A 20427-nucleotide genomic window follows, 5' to 3' on the forward strand; every position below is an offset into this window, starting at 1 on the left:
TTTACTAGGCCTACTGCTGACATCCAGGACATCCGGAAAGTATTGGGAAATTTGACTTGGACTTTTTCACATTTTGATATGTTACAGCCTAATTCTAAAATGGATTGAACTGTTTGTTTTTCTCATCAATCTACACACAATACCCCATAATAACAAAGCAAAAACAGGTTTTAGATTTTTTTGCAAATTTATAAAAGAAAATTTAAAAAAATGAAATATCACATTGAAATAAGTATTCAGACCCTTTATTCAGTACTTTGTTGAAGCACCTTTGGCAGCGATTACAGCCTCAAGTCTTCTTTGGGTATGACGCTACAAGGTTGGCACACCTGTATTTGGGGAGTTTCTGATATTCTTCTCTGCCGATCCTCTCAAGCTCTGTCAGGTAAGATGGGGAGCGTCGCTGCACAGCTATTTTCATGTCTCTCAAGAGATGCTCGATCGGGTTCAAGTCCGGGCTCTGGCTAGGCCACTCAAGGACATTGAGAGACTTGTCCCAAAGCCACTCCTGCGTTGTCTTGGCTGTGTGCTTAGGGTCATTGTCCTGTTGGAAGGCGAACCTTCGTCCCAGTCTGAGGTCCTGAGCAGGTTTTCATCAAGGATCTCTCTGTACTTTGCTCTGTTCATCTTTTCCTCGATCCTGACTAGTCTCCCAGTCCCTGCCGCTGAAAACATTGCCACGGCATGATTCTGCCACCACCATGCTTCACCGTTGGGGTGGTGCCAGGTTTCCTCCAAACATGACGCTTGCCATTCAGGCCAAAGAGTTTCATTTTGTTTTCATCAGACCAGAGAATCTTATTTCTCATGGTCTGAGAGTCCTTTAGGTGCCTTTTGGCAAACTCCAAGTGGGCTGCAACGTGCCTTTTACTGAGGAGTGGCTTCCGTCTGGCCACTCTACCATAAAGACCTGATTGGTGGAGTGCTGCAGAGATGGTTGTCCTTCTGGAAGGTTCTCCCATCTCCACAGAGGAACTCCAGAGCTCTGTCAGAGTGACCATTGGGTTCTTGGTCAGCTCCATGACCAAGGCCCTTCTCCCCTGATTGCTCAGTTTGGCCGGGTGGCCAGCTCTAGGAAGAGTCTTGGTGGTTCCAAATTTCTTCCATTTAAGAATGATGGAGCCCACTGTGTTCTTGGGGACCTTCAATGCTGCAGAAATGTTTTAGTACCCTTCCCCAGATCTGTGCCTCGACACTATCCTGTCTCGGAGCACTAAGTACAATTCCTTCAACCTCATGGTTTGGTTTTTGCTCTGACATGCACTGTCAACTGTGTGCCTTCCCAAATCATTTCCAATCAATTGAAAAGTACCATAGGTTTATCTCCAATCAAGTTGTAGAAACATCTCAAGGATGATCAATGGAAACAGGATGCACCTGAGCTCAATTTCAAGTCTCAATGAAAGGGTCTGAATACTTATGTAAATAAGGTATTTCTGTTTTTTTATTTTCCATAAATTTGAATAATAAAAGGAAAACAATGTATTTAATCCATTTTAGAATAAGACTGTAACGTAACATAATGTGGAAAAAGTCAAGGGGTCTGAAAACTTTCCGAATGCACTGTATCCGATGGGGAATTGATAAAAAAAGAAAGGCGGGCCTCCCGGGTGGCGCAGTGGTCGTAGTGCTAGCTGTGCCACCAGAGACTCTGGGTTCGAGCCCAGGCTCTGTCGCAGCCGGCCGCAACCGGGAGGACCATGGGGCGGCGCAAAATTGGCCCAGCGTCGTCCGGGTTAGGGAAGGTTTAGCCGGCAGGGATATCCTTGTCTCATCGCGCACTAGCGACTCCTGTGGCGGACCGGGCGCTAACCAGGTCGCCAGGTGCACGGTGTTTCCTCCGACACATTGCTGCGGCTGGCTTCCGGGTTGGATGCGCGCTGTGTTAAGAAGCAGTGCGGCTTGGTTGGATTGTGTTTCGGAGGACACATGGCTCTCGACCTTCGCCTCTCCCGAATCCGTACGGGAGTTGCAGCAATGAGACAAGACAGTAACTACTAACAATTGGATACCACGAAATTGGGGAGAAAAAGGGCGTAAAAAAAAGAAAAAAAGAAAGTCAAAGGCCAAACAATTCCTAGAATTAAATAATGAGACCGCATTCTGGAGAGAGACCCGCCATACCCCACATCCCTCCCCTTTTTCTTGTCTCAACATTTAAAATTATTCTCAAGACACGTTGTCTTCACACATACTTTAGATGCTTTTCACTGACAGCCACAACTCAATAATCAGCTAGGCATATTTCCACACACGCTGCCCAAATTGCTGGCTTCCTAAATAGTCCTATGCCAGAGGTTCCCAAACTTTTTGTCCCGCGACCCCATTTTGATATCAAAAAACGTTTGTGACTCCACCGTGTGAAGAAAGGCCAATATTGAGTTTTTTTTATTTGGGCTGTGACGGTCTATTACAAAACGGTCTGACAGTACTTTTGACAGTTTTTAAGTCTGAAGGAAGTCTGGTTTGAAGTGACTGAAATGCATCAGAAAGGTATTGGAAAGTTCAGAAGATGATCAGGCAATAATTTTGAATAATCTTCTGTGTAGAAAAGAACATCATCATTGATGATGTCCTTTTCCCCCAGTATGATTTAATGCCTGGTGTTGTCCACTCTGTTCTAGTAAGTCCTGCGCGGCCTGTGGGCATTGTAGAGGGAAACAGAAAATACGTTCCGGAAACTCTTCTCTTTCAGTGATGGGGTCATATAATAATTTCTAACTTAAACGGTTCAAAAGATAGAGCCACATTTGTAGGAAGAAAACAGAAACCACTCTGTATATTACAACCGCATCTAACGGCTACCACCAAGCACGATTTAATTTATTTTATTTCAGTTTCTCTCGCAACCCCATTTTCAAATCACCCCATGGGGTCATGACCCCTAGTTTGGGAACCGCTGGCCTACACGCTTGGGATTTGAAACAATTCAGTTATTTTTTTAAAGAAGCTAATGATCCTCTGCTGCTAAGTCATGCTCTCTGGTGAAGTATTTTGAATTATTTTATTTAGACAGCATTAATTATATAATTTTGGCAAAACGTCAATTTACTTTAGGGCATCCGAACAGTGCACTGTGCACCCGCCAACTGTCTTTTCCAAATCGCAAGTGGCTACCTGAAACCAGAGATCTGTATATAATGACGAGATGCTCATGTTTCACCCTAACAATGGGAGTCATTGTCCCATAGGTGGGAATGCAGGCAACAAGCTTAGGTCTGCATATTAAGCCCATAGAAATGTATTGGGCTCATTCCGGACAGACTTTGGCGAGAATGAGCCCTCTCGCTTAGCCTCTTCCTCTCTGCTGAAACTATCTCACCGGAGAAAGCATCCGAGTGAGCGAAAGAGTGCCCATCTGTCTTACTATATGTAGCTCATGTATCTGATGCTGTCTGGTCCAGACAACATCAGATACATGGTGTACACATACTGAGACAGAGTGGCACTGTTTTGCTCGCAGGGATGCTTCATCTGAGATAGATGCGTCTTTCTGTCGGCGCGCGTCTCGGTCAAATAAATTATCTATATTTTATTTGGACGGGCAAGGAGGTATGGTAGGAGGAATGGTAGGGCGGGCCATAACGCTGGCCCTGATATGCAGTCAGTCTAAATGACAGGGGTGAGTGTTAATTCCCAATCAGGACTTTTCTTTCAAAATATTTTTTTGCTGTTTTCAAATGAACAAAGGACTGATATAACCTTCTATAAACACATTGGATCTGTAGAAAAGTATCACCTGTTGAACAATTACAGGAATACTGACCTCAGTGTCTCCAGTTTACAGTGTGGACTCCCCAGTGCATCAGAGAGCAGCTTCACTCCTGAGTCTTCTAGGTGATTGAAGTTCAGCTCCAGCTCTCTCAGGGCTGAGGGGTTTAACATCAGAGCAGAGGCCAGAGCAGCACAGCCTTTCTCTCTGACTTTACAGCCTGACAGCCTGCAGAGTTGGTCATCATTTTAGTCAACACACTACTACCCTCTGGTGCTGTAAGGGATAAATGCTAGCTATGTTCTCCCCATCATTATGAGCTCATACCAGTACCATATGCAGTTCACCTCTGTGATCTTACCTGTTCAACTGATATTCATTTCATCACATTTACAAAATGTTCAAGTCATAAATTATGTTTATTCAAATTAGAAGTTTATTATCCATTTGTTTAGGGTGGTTGAACAGATATCACAGGCTTTTGGGTGATGTTTACTATATACTCAGTTACTATAAGTTCAACTGTACATTGCAGGAACATTTAGCTTACTGACCTCAGTGTCTCCAGTTTACAGTGTGAACTCCCCAATCCATCAGAGAGCAGCTTCACTCCTGAGTCTTCTAGGTCATTGCCATGCAGGTCCAGCTCTCTCAGGTGTGACGGGTTTAACCTCAGAGCAGAGGCCAGAGCAGCACAGCCTTCCTCTCTGACTTCACAGCCTGACAGCCTGCAGAGAGTTGATCATCATTTTACTGAACACACTATTATCCTCTGTTGTATGTTACCCGGCCCTGGTTATTAAAGTACATGTTTTTGCTCTTCAATATGCAGATAACTGATACTCAATTGTTACACAATGCATCAAATACTGATATCGGCACTTTATAAACACAGTTATACATTTTTTGACAATTACAGTAATACTGACCTAAGTGTCTCCAGTTTACAGTGTGGACTCCCCAGTGCATCAGAGAGCAGCTTAACTCCTGAGTCTTCTAGGGGGTTGTTACTCAGGTCCAGCTCTCTCAGATGTGAGGGCTTTAACATCAGAGCAGAGACCAGAGAAGCACAGCCTTCCTTTCTGACTTGACAGTCTGACAGCCTGCAGAGTTTATCATAATTTCATTAAACACACTATTACCCTTTGGTGGGAGAATGTTAGTTGTATAGTTCTCCCTCTTACCAACATGATGGACTGCATATGCAGTTGTATCACCCCTGTTACGTGTATGATATTAAGACATGTAACTATTTGTAGTGCATCTCTGTGAGATAGACTGTCAATTATACTTTTAACCTCACTGAGTATCCTCACATTGTATTCACATGAATGATGTCCTGTCTATAGAAAACAAAATATCTGCCTGGAACGTTAGAACAATGATAGACAAAGATTTTGTTACACATCCTGAAAGGCTAATGAAAATCAGGATTCCTCTCAACAAGACTAGGCATGCCACAATAATCAGGGCCTACGCAGCTACATTACCAAGCCCTGACAAAGTGAAAGAGCAGTTCTACTCAGAGCTAGACAACATAACCCAATCACCTCCCCAGAATGACAAACTAATCATTGCTGGAGACTTCAATGCTGGGGTGGGCAAAGACATCGCCAACACGAACTGGCAAGGAGTCATTGCCAAAAATGTGGGGAGTGGGGAACATGAATGGAAATTAGATCCTACTCCTGAGTAAATTATCAGATAATAGCCTCATCATCACGAACACCATTTCAGGCAAGCAGACTACAAAAGTAGTACAAAACTACATGGATGCACCCAAGATCCAAGCACCGGCACCTGATGGATAATATCCTTGTGTGTCAACGAGACAATAAGGACGTCAAAATTACAAGAGCCAGCTCCGATCGATGCAAGATCAATGGTGGGAGGGACTAACAGAGCTCACACAAATGTATGCAGACACACTACACCAAACAGTTATTTGAATGCCTCAAAACCATACACCGACCAGAGAAGTCTGGCACGTCACCTCTGAGATTAGCAAGTGAGAAAACCTTCCTCAGAGATAAGTATTGCAGAGAGGTGGGTGGAACACTTCAGTAAACTCCAGAACAGACCATCCATTGCCGACTACTTAGCCACAAACCTGATGCCCCAAAAGGCCATCCAACATCACCTGGATGAACCACCTACACTCAAGAAAACTGAAAAAGATATCAGCATGATGAACTTGGGGAAAGCACAAGGAAAGCACAACGGTATCCCTACCGAACTCTATAAAACAGCTGTGCCAATTTGTATTTTTCATTTGACCTTTATTTAACTAGGCAAGTCAGTTAAGAACAAATTCTTATTTTCAATGACAGCCTAGGAACAGTGGGTTAACTGCCTTGTTCAGGGGCAGAACGACAGATTTTTACCTTGTCAGCTCTGGGATTCGATCTTGCAACCTTTTGGTTACAAGTCCAATGCTCTAACCACTAGGCTACCTACTCCATGACATCTTTACCAGCATCTGGGAAACAGAGGAAATGACCCAGTGGTACAAGGATGCTACCATTGTTGCGCTGTATAAAAACAAAGGCTGCAAAGCCGACAGAAACAACTATAGAGCAAATACAAGAAAAATGTATTGTATTGAGCAAAACATGGACCTCTACTGCATGTTTGTAGACCTCACCAAGGCTTTCGACACTGTGAACAGGGAGGGGTTATGGAAGATCCTCCAAAAATGTGTCTGCCCGCAAAAACTAATCAACATCATCCGTCTACTCCATGACGGAATGCAAGGCCAGGTCCGCTGTGGTGGTGACATTTCTGAAGCCTTTCCCATCTCCAACGTACTCAACCACACTACTAAGGACCTTAACAAAGGCATCTACATCAGATACAGGGAGGGTAGTTCAATCTACGATCTGCGCAGGCTCCGAGCAAAAACAGGCTTCTCGCGCACACAGAGACGGACCTCTAGTCATTGGCAGATTGCTTTGATGTACCTTGCAAGAGTTACGGTCTGACCATCAGCTTGAAAGAAATCTGTAGTCCTCAGTAAACCATCACCCCTTTCCAACCCAGTGGCCCTCAGCATCCACCTCAGTGGATCTGAGCTCCAGAATGTCAACCAGGATGGCTCACTCGACAAGAAAAAACAAACAGAATTCAGAAAGCAAGCCAGTCATTGGGAAGGCTGAGGAAGAGGATGCTCAACCATCACTTTCCACAAAGATGAAAATCTATAATGCGGTAGTCCTCACAACCCAGCTGTATGGCTTTGTAACTTGGACCCTGTACAGTCACCACGTCAAACAGCTGGAGATATTCCATACATGATCTCTAAGATTTATTATGGGTATCCGGTGGCAAGACAAAGTCTCCAACCTGGAGGTAATGCAGAAGTGTGAGTGGAGTTGAGTGGTCGGAAATCCCGCTCATCACTTACAGAGTGGTGCATGAGCACAGCTCCAGTGCTCCACATCCTTTCCAACCACTCTACTAAAAAATAGAATTAAGGCACAGCTCCAATGGACCGGCCATACCATCAGGATGCCCCAACACTGTCTCCCAAGAAGGATCTTCTTTTGCGAACTATACTGAACAAAAACATAAATGCAAAGTGAAACAATTTCAACGATTTTACTGAGTTACAGTTCATATAAGGAAATCAGTCAATTGAAATAAATAAATTAGGCCCTAATCTTTGGATTTCACATGACGGGGCTGGGGCGCAGCCATGGGTGGGTCTGGGAGAGCATAGGCCCACCCACTTGGGAGCCAGGCTCAGCAACATCTCTGTGTGTGCACAAAAGTTGTGAGAAATATGTAACGGGTTTCGTCCTCTTCGTCTGAGGAGGAGTAGCAAGGATCGGACCAATACGCAGCGTGGTAAGGGTCCATAATGATATATTTAATAAATCAAAATGAACACTGAACGAAATAACTAAAGTACAAAACAAACAACCCGAAACAGTCCCGTATGGTGAAAACATCTACACAGGATGCAACCACCCACCAAACACAAAGAAAAACAGGCTACCTAAATATGGCTCCCAATCAGAGATAACGACTGACACCTGCCTCTGATTGGGAACCATACTAGGCCAAACACAGAAATAGACAACCTAGACATACAACATAGAATGCCCACCCACATCACACCCTGACCAAACAAAACATAGAAACATACAAAGCAATATATGGTCAGGGCGTGACAAAATAATCATTTAGTGCGCCTGGATCATTTTTGGGATCTTTTATTTCAGCTCATAAAACATGGGACTAACACTTTACATGTTGCATTTATATTTCTGTTCAGTGTATATCACACGCACTGGATGACAGGCCGACCCATAAGCGTTTTAAACACAACCTCATGTTCTGCAATATGCAGCCCAGTCACATCACAAATGTCACCTCCTCCTGATCCACCTGGAACTCCAAAACCCTCACAGCAGTAGATAACTGTTCAGTCTGCTGAAACTCCTGAGCCAATCAAGAACCCACAATAAAACCCTAGTTACTGCAGCAGTCGTCATCATTAAAACCAACCGACTACCAAAGAGAGCGAAAGAGAGATTTAGCTAATCACTACGGGCCTCATTTCCAATCATTTAAATCTAACATTAAAGGACAGACCTCAAATCATGTGAGTTACTGTACACTCATATAGTAACATCTGGCTCCATATGCTCTCTGGACACTGTGTTAACAAACCTCCAGGCGAGCTTCAATGCCATACAACACTCCTTCCGTGGCCTCCAACTGCTTTTAAATGCTAGTAAAACTAAATGCATGCTCTTCAACCGATTGCTGCCCGCACCCGCCCGCCCGACTAGCATCACTACTCTGGACGGTTCTGGTGTCTGGTGAGACTGTAAACTCTCCTTCCAGACTCACATTAAGCATCTCCAATCCAAAATTAAATCTAGAATCGGCTTCGTATTTCGCAACAAAGCCTCCTCCACTCTTGCTGCCAAACAGACCCTCGTAAAACTGATCCTACTGATCCTTGACTTCGGCGATGTCATTGACAAAATAGCCTCCAACACTCTACTTAGCCAATTGGATGTAGTCTATCACAGTGCCATCCGTTTTGTCACCAAAGCCCCATATACTACCCACTACTGCGACCTGTATGCTCTCGTTGGCTGGCCCTCACTTCATATTCGTCGCCAAACCCACTGGCTCCAGGTCATCTATAAGTCTTTGCTTGGTAAAGCCCCGCCTTATCTCAGCTCACTGGTCACGATAACAACACCCACCCGTAGCACGCGCTCCAGCAGGTATATTTCACTGGTCATCCCCAAGCCAAAACTGCCTTTGGCTGCCTTTCCTTCCAGTTCTCTGCTGCCAATGACTGGAACTAATTGCAAAAATCACTGAAGCTGGAGACTTATATATATTATCTTGGCCAGGTCGTAGTTGTAAATGAGAACTTGTTCTCAACTGGCTTACCTGGTTAAATAAAGGTGAAATACATTTTTTTATTTAAAAAAATATATGCATTAAGTCTGAAGGACAGGGGTGAGTATGTTTTTACGTTTTGATTCACAGTCAGGACTTTTCTTTCAATGTATTGTTTAGCTGTTATCAAATGCAAATAAACATGTGGATCTATTGAACAATTGCTAACCCTTATTTAAAAATGACAGAAATATTGACCTCAGTTTCTCCAGTTTACAGTGTGGACTCCCTAGTCCATCAGAGAGCAGCTTTACTCCTGAGTCTTTTAGAGGATTGTAGCTCAGATCCAGCTCTCTCAGGTGTGAGGAGTTTAAAGCGGATGCCAAAGCTTTACAGCATTTCTCTGTGAGGTCACAACTTTCCAACCTATTTGAAAAGTCAAATGTCATGTCACTTTAGAGAAAAGATTAATGACACTTTGTTTCATGTTATATATACAGTGTGGTATGAAATTATTGACACCCTTGATAAAGATGAGCAAATAAATCAAATAAATAATTGAATTTCTGAGCTATAATGTATGCTAAAAAAAAAGAAAATTATATTATTTTATTATACAATTGTTCAGAGAAAAATATTTTGTTTAACATGTAATAAGCACTTGCATTGGAACTGGTGTTTTGGTCAGATGACATGAAAATAGAGCTCTTTGGCCACGTACACCAGTGGTGGGTTTGGCATTGAAATGAGAATGCATGAGCAGAAAAGAACCCCATACCTACTGTAAAATATCATGGTAGACCTTTGATGTTATGGGTCTATTTCGCTTCCATTGGTCATGGGACCCATGTTAAGTTCAACGGCATCATGAACTTTAATCAGTACGCGGATATTTTAGCCAAAAACATTGTTGCCTCTGCTACGCTGGAAGTGGATCTTCCAGCAAGACAATAGCCCCAAGCGTACATTAAAATCCACAAAGAAATGGTTAATTCGCCACAAAATCAACATTTTGCAATGGCTATCTCAGTCTCCGGACTTGAAAACCGTTGGTTTGAATTGAAGAAGGTAGTCCATAAGCATAGACAAAGGATATCAAGGATCTGGAAGGATTCTGTATGGATGAATAGTCTAAGATCCCTTCCAATGTGTTCTCCAACTCATAGAACACTTTAGAAAAAGGCTCAGTGCCGTTATCCTTGCAAGAAGAGGTATTGAAAACAGGGCTGTCAATAATTTTGACCCTTACCTTTTTGAGAAAAAAAATATGCCTTGTTAAACAAAATCTCTTTCTCTGGGCAATTTTATTAGTATACAATAATATATATATAATTTCACCCTTTTTTTGGCATACAATATAGCTGCGTATTTGAATGTTGTATTTTATACAGTCATTTTTACTCATCTTTATCAAGGGTGTCAATAATTTCAGACCCCACTGTACATACATATGTTTTTTTGTTATGACTATAAATTTGAATACCCATGTACTGTACTTACTGAGCTGTTCTGGAGGCTTTGATCACTGGCAACAGCCTCAAAAGACCTTCATCTGACCTGGAGTATTTTCTCAAGTCAAACACATCCAGCTCCTCTTCTGATGTAAGCAACACAAAGACCAGAGCGGACCACTGTTCAGGAGACAGTTCTTCTCTGGAGACACTGCCTGAGCTCAGGTAGCTTTGGATCTCCTCCACTAGAGAATGGTCATTGAGTTCATTCAGACAGTGGAACAGATTGATGCACCTTCCTGGAGAGAGATTCTCCTTAATCTTCCACTTGATGTACTTTACTGTTTCAGCATTGGTTTGTGAGCTGATTTTCGTCTGTGTCAGTAGGCCTCGTAGGAGAGTATGATTGGACTCCAGTGTGAGGCCGAGAAGAAAACGGAGGAACAGGTCCAGGTGTCCATTCTCACTCTGTAAGGCCATCTCCACTGCACTTACATTGAGGCAAAATGTAGGATTGTTTTTGAATGGCGTAAGTACTTCAGAGGTTGATTCAGGTTGAACCATTAGATTCACACCACTGTTGTTGAATGTGAGAAACACGTACACAGCAGCCAGAAACTCCTGAATGCTCAGATGCACAAAGCAGTACACCTTCTGCTGGTACAGCCCACTCTCTTCTTTAAAGATCTGTGTGCACACTCCAGAGTACACAGACTCCTCGCTGACGTCGACGCCACACTCTCGCAGGTGTTCCTCATAGAAAATCACATTTCCCTTTTCCAGCTGTTGAAATGCCAGCTTTCCCAGTGACAGAATGCTCTCTTCATTCCAGTGTGGATGTGTCTCATCGTTCCTATGATATTTCTCAATCATCTGTTTCATCAGGACTACCAGCAAGTGTGTGTACATCTCAGTCAAAGTCTTTGGCATTTCTCCTCTCTTTCCTTTTTTCAACATGTGCTCAAGAACTGTACCAGAAATCCAACAGAAGACTGGTATGTGGCACATGATGAAGAGGCTCCTTGATGATTTTATGTGTGAAATGATTCTGCTGGCCATATTCTCATCACTGATTCTTTTCCTGAAGAACTCTTCCTTCTGTGGGTCATTGAACCCTCGTACCTCTGTCACCTGGTCAACACACTCAGGAGGGATCTGATTGGCTGCTGCAGTTCGAGAGGTTATCCAGAGGAGAGCAGAGGGAAGCAGATTCCCCTTGATGAGGTTTGTTAGCAGCACATCCACTGAGGTTGACTCTGTGATGTCACACCAGCTTTCATTGTTCTGGAAGTCCAGGGGAATTTGGAACTCATCCAGTCCATCAAAGACAAACAGAATTTTGTAGCTTTCATAGTTTGAGATTCCTGATTCCTTGGTTTCTACAAAAAAGTGATGAAGAAGTTCTAGCAAACTGTGTTTCTTGTATTTCATTAAATAAAGCTCCCGAGAAGAAAATGGAAATATGAATTGGACATCCTGATTTGCTTTTCCTTCAGCCCAGTCCATAATGAACTTCTGCACAGAGACTGTTTTTCCAATGCCAGCGATTCCCTTTGTCAGCACTGTTCTGATAGGTTGGTCTTGTCCAGGTAAGGATTTGAAGATGTCATTGCATTTGATTGAGATCTCTTGTGTTGCTGGTCTCCTGAATGCTGCCTCTATCTGTCTCACTTCATGTTCATTATTGACCTCTCCACTTCCACCTTTTGTGATGTAGAGCTCAGTGTAGATCTTATTGAGAAGTGTTGGGTTTCCTTGTTTAGCTATTCCCTCAAACACACACTGAAACTTATTCTTCAGATTAGATTTTAGTTTACGTTGGCACTTCACAGCAAGCTCATCTGAAAGACAGAAAATACAGATTGTAAAACATATTTGAATTAGTGTTGCACACGTTTGGAGATAGATAGCCTGCATGTCAACTAAGGATATTATCTGTGCAGGTCCTTCATTTACGTAGAGGCATCTATTGAAACTGTAATATACAATATGTCAATAGATGCCTCTAGGTCAGTAGTTCCCAAACTTGTTATAGTCTTGTACCCCTTCAAACATTCAACCTCCAGCTGCGTACCCTCTCTAGCACCAGGGTCAGCACGCTCTCAAATGTTGTTTTTTGCCATCATTGTAAGCCTGCCACACACACACACTATACGATACATTTATTAAACATAAGAACAAGTTAGTTTTTGTCACAACCCGGCTCGTGGGAAGTGACAAAGAGCTCTTATAGGACCAGGGCACAAATAATAATATAATAATAATCAATAATTTTGCTCTTTATTTAGCCATCTTACAAATAAAACTTTACTTGTTCATCGAAAATAGTGAATAACTCACCACAGGTTAATGAGAAGAGTGAGCTTGAAAGGATGCACATAACACTGCAATGTGGGTTATATTGGAGAGAGTCTCAGTCTTAAATCATTTTCCACACACAGTCTGTGCCTGTATTTAGTTTTCATGCTAGTGAGGGCCGAGAATTCCCTCTCACATAGGTACGTGGTTGCAAAGGGCATCAGTGTCTTAACAGCGCGATTTGCCAAGGCAGGATACTCTGAGCGCAGCCCAATCCAGAAATCTGTCAGTGGCTTCTCATTAAATTCCATTTTCACAGAACCACTTGTTGCAATTTCGATGAGTCTCTCTTGTTCAGATTTCGGTAAGTGGACTGGAGGCAGGGCATGAAAGGGATAATGAATCCAGTTGTTTGTGTCATCCATTTCGGGAAAATACCTGCGTACTTACGCACCCAACTCACTCAGGTGCTTCGCTATATCACATTTGACATTGTCCGTAAGCTTGAGTTCATTTGCACACAAAAAATCATACAATGATGGAAAGACCTGTGTGTTGTCCTGCACATTGAATATAGTTGTGGAGAGTCCCTGTAATCCTAGATTCAGATCATTCAGGTGAGAAAAAACATCACCCAGATAGGCCAGTTGTGTGAGAAACCCGTCATCATGCAAGCGGTCAGACAAGTGAAAATTATGGTCAGTAAACAGAACTTTAAGCTCGTCTCTCAATTCAAAAAAACGTGTCAATACTTTGGCCCTTGAAAACCAGCGCACATATGTATGTTGTAAAAGCGTTACATGGTCGCTGCCCATATCATTGTATAGTGCAGAAAATACACAAGAGTTCAGGGGCCTTGCTTAAACAAAGTTAACCATTTTCACTGTGGTGTCCAAAACCTCTTTCAAGCTGTCTGGCATTCCCTTGGCAGCAAGAGCCTCTCGGTGGATGCTGCAATGTACCGAATTGGCGTCGGGAGCAACTGCTTGAACGCACGTTACCACTACACTATGTCTCCCTAGCATGGTTTTTGCTCCATCAGTACAGATACCAACACATCTTGACCACCAAAGACCATTTGATGTCACAAAGCTGTCCAGTACTTAAAAAAGATCCTCTCCTGTTGTCCTGGTTTCCAGTGGTTTGCAGAAGAGGATGTCTTCCTACGAACATATACCAGGAGCTGTGCCAGGCCCGCCACATCTGTTGACACATCCAGCTGTAACGAATAGAATTCACTGGCTTGTATGCGAAGCAGTAATTGTTGAAACAAAACATGCCAATTTGAAAAATAAGCCACAGGAATTTTTTGAGGGAGAATTAAGACATGTATAAAAGCAACTGATACCATTAATAAGAAGGGGCTAGAAGCGTCTTACATGGTGAGCTACCGAGTGGCTAGGACAGGCAAGCCCCATACTATTGTGGAGGACTTAAGTCCAACGTCCCTGTCTGAAGTTCGGTGCTCTCCCGGGTAAGGGGGCAGTAGCTCTTTGGCTGCATCAGATTCACAACTGTCAGTGTCCATGCTAGCTGGGCTAACAACAAATGTAGAATTACTGATGCTAGCATTGGATGTGCTCGTGGAAGTAGAACAACTTGTGTCGTCGACCGGTGCAGGTGTAGTACTGCTGGTAGTAGCAGTACTACCAGTAGAGCTGGTATGCGTCTCTATGGACGCGGGCCGTACTTTTTTAAACCATTTATTCATTTTAGAGCAAACAGAATGAGCAGTAGCTACCTTTGGCTACATACGGACCGTTAATGGAATTCCCGCGAGAGAGTAACGGTTAATGTGATTGGATGTTAATTATTAGACTAGGCTACATTTAAAAAAAAAGTGAATCACATTTATATTTGGAGTGCCCCCGACGACATTGTGCGTACCCCAGTTTGGGAATACCTGCTCTAGGGAAATGAAATACAGTATGTCAATAGATGCATCTAGGGAAATGAAATACAATCCGGCCCGCGAGAAGGTTTTTTACGGCCCCTGGGATGATCTTGATTTATTATTAGAACCGGCCCGCAGACCGCAGCAAGCCGGCAGCCCGCAGATCTTTTACACGCACCAATACTACATTTCCCACAATGCAACGGTGACGCACCGAGCAGTAGGCTGCTTCATTTCAATATTTATTGGCACAGCAGTCGTCAGCATCACAGTAAAATTAACTTTCAGATACCCATCAAAAATGGCAAAACGGAAGGTGGACACTGAGAACCGGGGGTTTCAAACAAGGTGGGAGTCGGAGTATATGTTCACGGAGGTAGCTGGAAAACCTGTGTGTCTTCTGTGTGGAGAAAGTGTGGCGGTACTGAAAGAGTATAATCTGAGACGACATTATGAAACGAAACACGCGGACAAAAACAAGAATATGGACATGGAACAAAGGCTACAAAAGGCAGAGGAATTAAAACGAGGCCTCAAATCTCGACAGGCTCTGTTCAAAAAAGCCAAATCACAAGGCCAGGCTGCTGTCAAGGCCAGTTTTATTTTGGCAGAAGAGATCGCTAAATCAGCCCGGCCATTTACGGAGGGGGATTTCATCAAAAACTGCATGATTAAAGTTTGTGACGAAGTTTGCCCAGAAAAAAGGCAACTCTTTTTAAATGTGAGTCTGAGCAGAAACACCATTGCCGAGAGAGTAGACCAGTTGTCCATCAATCTAAAAGAGCAGCTTGTGAAAAAGGGAAAAGATTTCATTGCATATTCCTTGGCTGTGGATGAGAGCACCGACATTTCTGACATTGCCCAGTTGTCAATTTTCATCCGCGGAGTGGACTCCAGCCTAAGCGTGACAGAGGAGTTTTTGGCTTTACGTCCTATGCATGGCACAACTACGGGGCATGATTTGTATGAAGAGGTGTCAAGATGTGTAAATGAGATGGAGCTGCCTTGGGAAAAACTCGTGGGTTTGACAACCGACGGAGCACCTGCGATGTGTGGACACAGGAGCGGACTGGTGGCGAAGATACGGGAAAAGATGCAAGAGGAAAACGCGACAGGTGAGCTGACAGCTTATCATTGTATCATACACCAGGAAGCGTTGTGCGGTAAAGCCTTGAAAATGGAGCATGTAATGAGCATCATCACGCGCACAGTTACCTTTATCAGAGCCAAAGGTTTGAACACCGCCAGTTCAAGGCATTTCTGACGGAGTTAGAAACGGAGCATGGTGATTTGCCTTATCACACAGAGGTGCGATGGCTAAGCCAGGGAAAGGTGCTTCAAAGATGTTTCGAGCTTCGTGAGGAGATTTGTCTGTTCTTGGACAGCAAAGGGAAAGACACAACACAACTCCGAGACGAAATGTTTCTGTGTGAAATGGCTTTTCTGTGTGACATTACGAGTCATCTGAATGCAATGAACTTGCAGCTGCAGGGTCGGGATCATGTCATCTCTGATATGTACAGTACAGTGAAGGCATTTAAAACCAAACTGACTCTGTGGGAGACGCAGATGCGGAAAGAAAATTTGAGCCACTTTCCCAGCTGCCAGACCATGAAAGAGAAGCTCTCTACCAGTGCGTTCCCGAGCGCACAGTTGGCTGATAAAATAGGTATGCTTGCCGCTGACTTTCGACGCCGATTTGCTGACTTTGAAGCACAAAAAAGCAGGTTGGAACTGCTCGGTAACCCATTTGCTGTTGACGTGGAAAGCTCACCACCAAACCTCCAAATGGAGTTGATTGACCTCCAATGCAATGATGCACTGAGGGCAAAATATGCGGCAGTGGGTGCTGCGGAGTTCGCCCGTTTCCTCCCCGACACAATGCCCCAGCTGCGCATCCAGGCTGCTCAAACGTTGTCTATGTTTGGCAGCACATACCTGTGTGAACAACTGTTTTCTTTGATGAACCTGAACAAAACATCACACAGAAGTCGACTTACTGCTGAACACCTCCACTCAATTCTGAGGATTTCCTCAGCTCAGAGCCTTACCCCGAACATTGATGAACTTGTGGAAAAGATGGGACACCACCAAGTATCACCCTCAACCTCAAACAAGTGAACATTACTGTGCAATCACATATTTAGAGTTTTTACTCAGTTCAAGTTTAAAAGTTAAAGTTTAATATTTGTTTTCACTGCATGTTACTTCTCCTTAAACAAAGTGTTGTTTTTGATTAATAGATTTTTGCACTTTATTTTATTGTATTTCAATCCAATTATATTTTAAAAATATTTCAGTTGAGTGGATGATAGAAAATTGCTATTATTGTTTTTTTCTTTGAAGTAAATTTAGCCCACTTTTGCTAAAATAGAAAATATAGGCTACTGATGGTGCCTTGAATACCGGTTTCTTTCATTTAATGTTCATGTTATGGGGATTTTTATATAAAGGAAATTTGTCTTTTGTGTCTGTTGAAAATTAAAGATTACTGACAGAGCCATAAGAAAATATTGCTTTATTTATCTGATCATATTGGAATATATTTGTTAGGTTTTCAGTAGGTTCAATTAGGTTCACTAGACTATATGCGTCATTTAAAAAATTTTCAATGAACATTCGAACAGTCCGGCCCTCGGCTTGTAGCTAAATTTTTTATTTGGCCCTCCGTCCATTTGACTTTGACACCCCTGATCTAGGTAAATGAAATACAATATGTCAATAGATGCATCTTGGTAAATGAAATATCCCTTTCAGTGTAGCTTAACCTGTTAAACTCTGAAGCCCTCTGGTGGCATTTTCTATGAGAAACATATATTGTAGGCTAATCTACCTTCATTAGATACATCAAGGATTATCTATTATATTGATAAGATAGTCGAGTGACCGCTCTAAAAATGGAAATACATTTTCTCAACTATGGAAGGCAGGCTATGATTGAATGGAGCGTGCACAGCGCAATCAGCACAGCTGCATCTCTCGATTTAGTGGTCATGATCGTAATCCATACCCAACCCTCCAGTAAGTTGTGATGAAATCACTCACAATACTCAGTTTTGGGTGAGACTGACTTTATAACCAAAACTATCCTATTTACACTTTGTAGACAATTTTTACTCTAGAAATATGTTTCTGACTCATATCGATGCCACATAGGCCATTTAAAACCAAGCAAGTTGTTTCAAAGAGGGAGTTGACCTTGAAATCTGGATGATAAATAAATGCACTGCATCACGATGACCACTAGGGTGTACCCCTTTCCATGCATACAACATTTTCGCAACTTTGGTGAGTTTACCTAAATTGCATACCTATGAATACGACCATAGCGCACTGGGTGTGGGCGGGAGCATTCTTATGACTTTGCCAGCAGTAAGATTTGACCTAGATTTCCAAAAAGACAAGTGATGTAGTTTTCAAAAGATATGTCACTTACTACTTTCGGAGTCCACTTAAGCTTGCGCTCCCGGTACTGAGTACAAAACAATGCTCAGAGTTTAACAGGTTAAAGACTTAAAGCTGGAATCCTTAATGGTGAAACTGCCACGTCCATTTGCGATATTACAACAAGAAAGAAGTTACTGCAAACAACAAATACAGTTTTTTCCCTCAGACATCATTGCACGCGCGATAGAAAAGCATATGTACTGCAATTTATTTGACTAATGCTGCACAATGCGCCTCAGCTCGGCAACAAAAACAATAACAACAGTGGTGGGGCGACCAGTGGTGCTGTTCCCCCTACTGTAGATTCACTCTTTAAGACTTACTTTTCTCCAGTATGTCAGCGAGCTCTGTTTGGTTCATGTTCCTCAGCATATGCAGTGTGATCTTCAGAGCTCCCTCCCTGGCATTGCTCTCCTGCTTTGCAATTTCAATATCCACTACTTCCTTGTCCTCCCCCTGGCTCTCAAAGCACTCTGAGCTCAGAATCCTCTTAAACCTCTTCAACTGACTCTTCAGAAAAGTCATGATATCGTCTTCGAGCGACTAACATAGAATGTAAAAAGTTATACAATCAGTTAATAATTTTATAAAAAGATTACAATCAAAAGCTTTTCATGAACAGTATATGATAAGTTTAGCTAATCTTAACAATTGATTTATTTCAACTGTGAAGACTGTAAAACATAGCTAAGCCAGCCCACCCTGAATATGGAGGACAGGTCCGTTTGATGACTCTGGGTAAACTGACTCTCTGTCTCGGTCTCTGACTGTGATCTCTCCAGACTGTTTCTGTGGACAAACATGAGGTCACATAAATTTGCATAACTATTTACACACCTGGAGAGTTCATACAAACAGGCAAACACAGGTTACCACACATATACAACTCAGGGAGAGGGTATTTGGCAGATAATGGATTCTTGACAAATGTGTCATGTACACGCACACAGCAAAGAAATGTATTTTACCAACCGTCCACAAGGAAACGTCCTACATACACACAGCACTGTGCACAGCAGAGTTCCTTACCTCTGTTTAGTAGCAGAGATTCCCTCTCTGAATGAAACTGACTGTATCTGGACACTCTTCATGGACACACAACTGGGTACAGGTGAGACTGGCCTCTCCTGTTGGATCCTGTCAACAACATGAAGAGAACAGAGTTCCTAGTCTTCACAACCTGCTGTATGTATTGAAAAAAGGATTTACAGCTCATTGATTCTATCTACTGTATGTATGTGCTGACTGGTTTTGTTGGTTGAGAAAATCAAAGACAGACATAACGACCAGGGAGAAGACAAACACACTGAGGAAGTGTCCACTACTCAATAGGCAGGCCAGTCCCGCAAGTTTGTACCTTTGTTTAGGTGCAGAATTTTCCTCTCCGAATGTGATTGGAGCCATCATAGACTGGTCACTCTTCATGGACACACAGCTGGGTACAGGTGAGACTGGTCTCTCCTGTTGGATTGAGCTTCAACACAACTGACCTTCAGTCTCTTATATATTTGACCAGGTGCTGATGTCCTCTTTTCCTGAACATAGCACTGCCTCTATACACACACAAAGTCATTTCCATGACCAACAGTCTACAAGGAAACAGCCTACATACCATACACACAGCACTGTGTACCGACAGTTTTCTAATGACATAAAGCAGAGTTCTTACCTTTGTTTAGAAGCAGAATTTTTCTCTCCGAATGTGATTGGAGCCATCATAGACTGGTCACTCTTCATGGACACACAGCTGGGTACAGGTGAGACTGGTCTTTCCTGTTGGATTGGGCTTCAACACAACAGAACAGGCCTTCAGTCTCATTTAGGGCCCGATTCAATCCATATTACAGAAATTCTGCGGTATAGAACGATTGAAATGCAAAGGTAATATTTGATTGAGCCGACATATGCAGCGTTTACTGTGAACACAGTCTCTGTGAATGCTGGAACATTGCTGAATTGAATCAAGCCCTAATTCTCCCTAATGATTAAATAATCACTGCTGAGCTCAGACACACACACACAGACTCTACTCCCACCTTTCAACTTTGTGGTCTATGTCATCCTTAACATAGGGTGACATTTTAAAGGCAGTAGCAACCTCCTCTCTCCCCCCAGAGAGACTCATTTTAAAGACCGTGCTCCCTCAGGGGAGTCCCAGATCAGCTGACCTGTGAACACAAATAATGGCATCAGGCTCTCTCTAAAACGCAATATATAATAAAAGGGCTATGATAGCGTGACACTCTTTCAGGTAGAACCAC

The 20427-nt window shown here is 42.9% G+C and overlaps 1 protein-coding gene across 3 annotated transcripts in view; it reads right to left on the reverse strand.

Moving 5' to 3' along the window:
* Positions 1-20427, reverse strand: part of LOC129830029 (NACHT, LRR and PYD domains-containing protein 12-like) — a 36526-nt gene that overhangs the window by 10920 nt on the left and 5179 nt on the right. For all 3 annotated transcript variants that reach the window (XM_055892177.1, XM_055892176.1, XM_055892178.1), the window contains exons 2-12: positions 20203-20334; positions 19836-19952; positions 19524-19640; positions 19196-19303; positions 18868-18955; positions 18490-18709; positions 10577-12368; positions 9335-9502; positions 4642-4815; positions 4267-4440; positions 3767-3940 (exon numbers count right to left, since the gene is read on the reverse strand). In XM_055892177.1, the coding sequence (XP_055748152.1) occupies positions 3767-3940; positions 4267-4440; positions 4642-4815; positions 9335-9502; positions 10577-12368; positions 18490-18709; positions 18868-18955; positions 19196-19303; positions 19524-19640; positions 19836-19952; positions 20203-20291 (3221 nt within the window). In that variant the 5' untranslated portion in view covers positions 20292-20334. The remainder of the gene's footprint in view (positions 1-3766; positions 3941-4266; positions 4441-4641; positions 4816-9334; positions 9503-10576; positions 12369-18489; positions 18710-18867; positions 18956-19195; positions 19304-19523; positions 19641-19835; positions 19953-20202; positions 20335-20427) is intronic.

This window comes from Salvelinus fontinalis, chromosome 31 (genome assembly GCF_029448725.1).
Source record: "Salvelinus fontinalis isolate EN_2023a chromosome 31, ASM2944872v1, whole genome shotgun sequence".
Lineage (NCBI taxonomy): Eukaryota > Metazoa > Chordata > Actinopteri > Salmoniformes > Salmonidae > Salvelinus > Salvelinus fontinalis.